This window comes from Prunus dulcis, chromosome 7 (genome assembly GCF_902201215.1).
Source record: "Prunus dulcis chromosome 7, ALMONDv2, whole genome shotgun sequence".
Lineage (NCBI taxonomy): Eukaryota > Viridiplantae > Streptophyta > Magnoliopsida > Rosales > Rosaceae > Prunus > Prunus dulcis.
Genome location: NC_047656.1, coordinates 1,683,977 through 1,691,107, shown reverse-complemented (window position 1 = coordinate 1,691,107; position 7,131 = coordinate 1,683,977). Strand labels below are relative to the sequence as shown.

The following is a 7,131-nucleotide window of genomic DNA, read 5'->3' as shown; positions in this document are numbered from 1 at the left end:
TTTAGCAAAATAACAATTCATAAACCATGGGCTGAAAGGCAACATTCCACCTAACGTCTTTATCAAACTCTGTAAAACTATGTTACATAGTAAAGAACAAAATAATGAAATGAAGCTCTCTACAACCAGCATATCTTAATTCAAACACTGTACCAGGCGCAGAGAGAGAGAGAGAGAGAGAGAGAGAGGAATGTGGAGAACAATCAATACTGAAAGGCATTCATCCAATCCTAGCAACTCGTCTCAGTAACTTGTGGTCCTAAGTACGGAATTTTATCCATTTCTGAGTTCTCAGGCATTTCAATCTCTTCCAACCACCCATAACAATCACCATTCCCTTCAGTTACTGATGCCTCTCCATCTGCATTGAAACATTGCCGGGTGAATCAGGCACAGTTTATAAACTCAAACTTGAATTCTTTCCAGTAATCAAAGTTTCAATATTTTGAGCAGTGCACTTTCTTCCCAAGTAAATCATACAGATACGAATTAAGCTTCAAAGAGTTTGAGAATTTAGAAAGGTTCATATGCATCACACCTTGCTTACATTGTTGTCCCACTATATTAAAGGAAATAAATCACACGCTTTTGGCAAATTTTCAAAGAAGAAAGTGCTCATGAAGACCACAGAGCAAAAGTTCACTTACTTGAATAAGCAGCATAGGGATGATCTTTGTAATATGAGCAGTCCCGGTCATCTTCTTTAGAGTAAGGAGGTCCAAGCACATCCAGCACAGCACATGGGGTAATGGCTGTGAAGGCATGGATGTTGCCACCTTCTGTTGGATATAGAACAGATGTATTGCAAGGGGATGTGAAGACGCTATCAGCTTTCAACTTTGCCAGTCTCACTGCAAAACCATCCTACACCGGTTACCCATCCATCGTCCGCATAGATTTCTTTAAAATGAAATAAAGAACTAGGGAAAAAGGAGACTCACATTGAGGGGCTGGTGTGGAGCCATCTGAATTGACGGGATCAACCCAATCATATGATTTAATATGCATCTTGCCTAATAGAAGCTTACTGAAAACAGTCATTTCTGGATGGTTATGGAGTGGGATAACACCAGTTGCTGGAATAAAAAGGCAGCACAACTGCACGTAAGAATAAACAGGAAGCGTGATCAACAAATGGCCGAGTAAATGGTTTATGGAAAAAACAGCACACTATTAGAATATTGAAGTTTGTATGAATTCTATGAATTTAATTAGTGAACAAGCAAAATATGGTAATTTTAAAGGAACTAATTTAGCAGTTGTTCTGAGAAATTATCCTCAAGTAAATACTAGACTTACCGAAAAATTACTGCACTCGTATATTGTTGTATATGTGACCCTAGGAGTCCCTTGGACCACAGTTTTAGGCTTGAAGAACTGCAGATCCCTACTAAGCCCAACATCTTCTGGTCTCATCTTATCTACAGTACCACAAGAAATAACGCTTGTCAAGAAGGTTAAGGACATCCACATTAAGTATTAAGGAATGCAATCAACTCAGACAATGTTTCCTTCAGGCATGGAATGAATCAAAATTTTATGTATTACCCGTAAATATTCAATACAAATGCTAGCCTGCCCCTCTCCCACAGGCATGTCCGTGTATATATATCCTACTTTCATTATCTTGTGCACGCTACAGCATATTTTGAAGTACAGCACAACTTCTCAAGTAAACACACATTGTCTGCATCTTGACAAATCCTCTGTTTTCTGGACAACGCACATTTCTTACTCTCCTCTCTAATTCCCCAAAATCCACCTCGGGTAGTAGGAAAAATTAATCAAATAAATATTAAACCGAGCATTCTGGCGAAAATGCAAAATTGGGGTTTCGTCTAGGAAAATCTACAATGCTTTAAAAACTGGGGATCTTTCATTGCTTTATGATTTACTTGAATTTTTCAAATCAAGGACAAGCCAGGCCAAAATTGCAATCACCAAGACATACAAAACAGCGAGTAAGTTACCATTAAGTCTCAAAAAGCATACACTACGCACAACAAAATAATATTAAAATTATCAACAGAAATAATCGCTTTCAATTAGTTTTCCTCCTGACCGAAGTTTTTTTTTTTTTTTTTTGGTCAAGTACCTGACCGAAGCTTCTAATAGAAGAAGACAAGAGAAACCATTCCCTTTTGGCAACTCAAAACTAGGTACTCTTGGTCCCCCAAATCCATAGATTGGGGTCCACGCCTTGACCTTGCGTTCATATGTAGCCTACCAACCCAAAAAACAAAGCATATGGTGCTCTCCAATTTTTTATTTTTTCCTGTTTATAGCAATGCCCATTGAATTTAGCTATGAATAGTAGCTTTGTTCACTTACATTTTTTCAGATTTGGACTTTTGCCTAAAACAGAATGACAGGAACATACGATTCCTACCAAAAAACAGATATACATATACAGATGGAAAAGATCAGGGATTGGAACCTCAATAACCAAAGAACATATATGCAATTTAAAAGCAGAGGATCAATCAAATATTCAAAGTACAAGATTCCTATCAAAAATGAATCACAGTACAAGATGCATTTCTGGCAAGTATGAAAATTTGGAGAACATACCAAGAATGCTACACAATTTGTGTACATCATGAGGCGAAGGAACAGTTCCAGGGCCTTTGAAAACTTGTCTACACGAAACAAAGAGCTGTTGCAGTACCGTTGATGGCACCGAATGCTTGATCTTCTTGCCGCATTTTCTCTTCGTTATGGCCTTGCTCACATGATACCCAACCTTGCTAGCGTGCCCGACACGCGAAACGACCTTGTGATCTCTTCCCTGCTCCACCAACCTCGCAGTCTCCATTGTCATATGTATATATCTTCACTTGGAAAATTGCACCCAAATAAACAAAGCAAGTGCACCGACGACGCGAAAGACTTTCTGCTTCAAGACCCAGAATTCGAAATGAAGAATAATGCGCAAGCAAGCAAGCAAAGTTCTTCTTCTTCTATGTTGCGGGTAACTGTCTGTCAGGCTGATCTGAGTGATCAACAGGTGTTTGTTAAAATGCCAAAGAAGAAGTGGGACGACGATGATATACTTGTAGAACAGTGGGAAAGAGTGAAGGATTTAGGATTATATATAAGGATCCAGTTAGGAGAGAGAGAGAGAGAGAGAGAGAGAGAGAGAGAGAGAGAGCAAAACCAGGGGCGGAAAGGAAAGGCATGATGGAAGAAGAAAGTGGGGATGGATGGTGGAAAAACTAAGCAAGTAAGAAAGGTTTCTGCGGTTGCCCCCCATAGATTTTAGTTGAAACTGGCGGTCACCCCACCCCTGGTTTTGGTTTTGGTTTTGGTTTTGGTTATGGGAAAGCCTTTTAGCTAGATATCTGCTCACGCATTGTAAATTTACCAAATTGCCCTGATGTTTAATTTATCATGAATATTGTTGGCTAATAGCTATGCTTGCTATGGGTGAAAATCGGTCGGCTTTTTATACGTCCTTTGGTTTTGAGCTTGTTGGTAATTAAGTTAGCTGAATTTCCAAAATAATAATAAAATTAGGAAAAATGCTTATTCTCATCAGAATCAACCACATAGTTCTGCAGATTCTTTTCCTGACAATCAAGCAGGTCGTCCTAATTTTGCTGCAAATAGCCACTAGTTCATATATAATTGTAATTTGTAGAGACGGGCATCTCATTCGAAAAATCAGTGTATTGATTGTATCGTATTGATGATTTAGTTTGGTTTACTTAAATTAAATTTTACTTAGAATGTACTAGGTATAGAACCGAGTGAGTCCATTTAAACCCCGCCTTTTTCTTTCTCCACCCTATATTGTAAGTTCATTCTAATTTTTAATTCAAATTTTCACAATTTTTAAGAAAATCCAACTATTTTTCCAAATTACCTCTAAATAAATGTCCAATAAATAAATAAATAACTCATCAACCTCATACCTCACACCCCACTATCTTACCCCTCACTACTTTAAGTTCACATCAACCTCACATTGGTTTTATTTTATTTATTTTTAAAATTTCAAGGAGGTTTTGGATTTATTTTTCAGCAATCACACTTCATAATCACCAGAGCTTTTAATTTTGTATCAGTAATCACACTTTTGCATGTGGCCATCCTGGCTTTAGTCTTTCACATACTCTTCAAGATATTTAAGCTAAGACGAAGAAGGTCAAATTGACTTCTTCTTTTTTTTTTTTTTTTTTTTTTTCTTCTTCTTCTTCTTCTTCTAGGGAAGGGAAAAACGAGTTAGATTCAGTCTATGGGTGTGAGGATAACCACCATACTAGCCACCCAAGAAACTCAAATTGAATTTGAATTCTTCCAAGTGGTTGGGTGTGTGGGATGTACGTATAAATATACTAGGGTTAAGTTGGATGACATTTTTTTTGTCTTTTTACACAATAATAAAACATAAAGGCTTAATAATTTAAGTATTGGAGTGAACAAAGACAAGTGTGGAGTTTTTTTTTTTTTTTTTTGTTTGGTCTGAAATATGGAAATTTCATAAAAAGGCAAACAGCCAAGAGAAGTACACAACCTATAAAGCAGCTAGGCACAACGAAACAACAAGAAATAAAACATCACAGCTGCATGGAAGGAGGACTAATAAGAAGACGTAGTCATAAGACAACCGAATACGTCGAGAAGCCCACACATCCGCAAACATTAAGCACTCCTTGGGGGGCATGGTAAACCATCTTTGTTCAGGATATGCATTAGAGAGGATGGGGGTCGGTTGACCCATACTTCCGGGCTCATCCTCGAAATGGCAAGCATTGCCAAATGATCTGCCGCTTGGTTGGCGGTTCTAGGAATCCACGTCCAAACGTAGGTCTGGAAGCAGTTCAAAACATCTCGAACAGTACTTAGGATAGGATAGATTTCCCACCTTCCATTGGATAAGGGGCCCTTCAAAGGAGAGATTATTTCCTTGCAATCAGATTCAAAAGTTACATGACGATAACCCATCTCAGCAGCGAGCTTACAGCCTTCAAGACAAGCCTGTGCCTCAGCCTCAATAGCAGAGTTCGCCACAGATGGGATGGATGAACCCTTGATAAAGTCTCCATGAGTGTTCCTAATTAGGATACCAATGCCAACCCTCTTTGAGTTTGGATTCCATGATGCATCCACGTTGACTTTGACAAAGGGAGAGGCAGGGGGGTTCCAAAGTTGTTGTTGGTTGTCATTAGAAAGGGTAGGATGCTCAGTTTGATGTCTGCCATGATCAAGGGAGCCAAGGAATTCATTGATGGCAGTAGAGGCAGCGTGGGTAGTTCTGGCTGGTGAAGGGGAGATGTGTTCCAGCACTGCTTTGCACCTATCCTTCCAGATCTGCCAGCAGAAGTACGCGATAACAGTTAGGCATCTTGATCGCTCCTGTGGGGTCTTCCCTTTCTTAATAACATTCCCTAACCATTGGCCGAAAGATGTCACTGCCTGACGATTTATACGAAGGTTGAGGGAGCATCCGAACCAGACAGGCTCCACCCAAGGACAGAGGAGAAGGATGTGTTCAGCCGTTTCCGGGTGATCATTACAGAGCGGACACATGGGCGATCTAGCGATTTTCTTTTTGTGCAAGTTTGCCGATGTAGCAAGGCAATTTCTGAGAGCTCGCCACAGGAAGTTTCGAATTTTTGGGGGGACATCCGCTTTCCAAATCTGCTTCCAAAGCCTTGGATCAATCGCCATTGAAGAGGATGGGCGTGGATTTCTTCGTCTACATTCAGTATTGTGAAGCCAATGGTAACCAGAGCGCACAGAGTAAGAACCATTCCTTTCCATAGGCCAAATCAGTCGGTCTGGCAGTCTGCTGCTACCGAACTTGATTCTTGTAATTGCACGGGCATCACTATCAGAAATGGCATGCCTAATTGGGTCCAAGTTCCATTCATCGAGCTCCCTGTTAATAATAGCTTCCACTCGTAAGTTCCGATCAAGAGTTTCAGTAGAATGAAAGCGAGGACAATCATTTAGAGAGTTTGGCAGCCATCGGTCAACCCACAATCTAATATGTGCCCCGTTCATAACTTGCCAATGAGCACCACGAAGTAGGATATCCCTGCCCTTAAGCAATCTTGCCCAAGCCCACGAAGTACGACCACTCTTCTTAGCTTCCAAGAAACTGACATTGGGGAAATATCTACCTTTAAGAACTTTAACCCATAGGGATTGAGGCTCCATCAAAATTCTCCAGCATTGCTTTGCGAGAAGAGCTAAGTTGAACTCGTGGAGGTTGCGAAAGCCCATTCCCCCCTCATGTTTAGGTTGTCCAAGGGTGTCCCAGTTGATCCAATGGAGCTTTCGATTATCTCCATTTTGCCCCCACCAGAATCCCGCCAAAACAGAATCAATTTCTTTGCAAAGGGTGGTAGGGAATTTGAAGATATTCATGGGATAAGCTGGTACAGCAAGAGCCACCGATTTAATTAAATAGAAAAACTCTAAGTAAATTTAGGTTTTAGCCACAAAAAAACTTTCACTTTTGACAGAAAAACCTCTCAACTTTCAAATCAAGGACATGCAAATATAAAAGATTCCTTAGGAAATCCAAAAATAAATAAGGGCAATTTTGTCCGTTTTGGCTTCTTATAAAAAATTTCTCCCTCCTTTGGGTTTTTCCAAAGCCTCCCAAAACTCTATCTCTAAACCAATAAAAACCGGTACTGAAAATTGATTACTTGTATGTGTTTGAGCAATTGCAATAATAACTATATGCCGAAAATTTGACTTTGCAATGGAGCAACATATTTGGAAACAAAGAGTCGTTTTTGTTTGGTGGGTCGGATTGGACAAGACTGAGGGCTAGAACTTGACCAAACTTTGAGTTTGTTATTTGGTGTTATACTTAACTTTGGACTGGACTAAACTTAAGTCCAATGCACAGTTTGGTACAAGACTAGACTAGAGTGCACTGGACCTCATTAATTTGTTTTTTTTTTTTTGTGTTTATTAAATTATTTAATATCAGAAATAATTAATTAAAAAAACATGCACAAAATTAAAATTAAGAAAGCCCCGTCACATTGCTCAAAATATATCCAAATTTAACAAAGCAATTAACTACCTATTTGCTTTTGCCCCCATCAAAATACAAGGAAGTCCAAAATATAACAAAGTAATTCTTTACATAAACTTTGAGTAACATGA

General features: G+C 39.3%; 1 protein-coding gene across 1 annotated transcript; it reads right to left on the bottom strand.

The window, feature by feature from the left end:
* LOC117633804 (plant cysteine oxidase 2-like) lies at positions 1–3,131 on the bottom strand. Its single transcript, XM_034367587.1, has 5 exons — positions 2,572–3,131; positions 1,300–1,421; positions 942–1,098; positions 648–851; positions 1–361 (listed from the first exon to the last, which is right to left on the bottom strand). The coding sequence occupies exons 1-5, from the start codon at positions 2,819–2,821 to the stop codon at positions 231–233; spliced, it is 864 nt and encodes a 287-aa protein (XP_034223478.1). The 5' UTR covers positions 2,822–3,131; the 3' UTR covers positions 1–230.
* Positions 3,132–7,131: the final 4,000 nt, after the last annotated feature.

Excerpts from the sequence above, each read along its gene's own strand:
- LOC117633804 (XM_034367587.1), bottom strand. The coding sequence starts at position 2,821 with ATGACAATGGAGACTGCGAGGTTGGTGGAGCAGGGAAGAGATCACAAG. Across the intron at positions 1,422-2,571 it reads CAAATTGTGTAGCATTCTTG|ATAAGATGAGACCAGAAGAT; the intron begins GTATGTTCTCCA and ends GTGGTACTGTAG. Across the intron at positions 852-941 it reads CTCCACACCAGCCCCTCAAT|TGAGACTGGCAAAGTTGAAA; the intron begins GTGAGTCTCCTT and ends ATGGTTTTGCAG.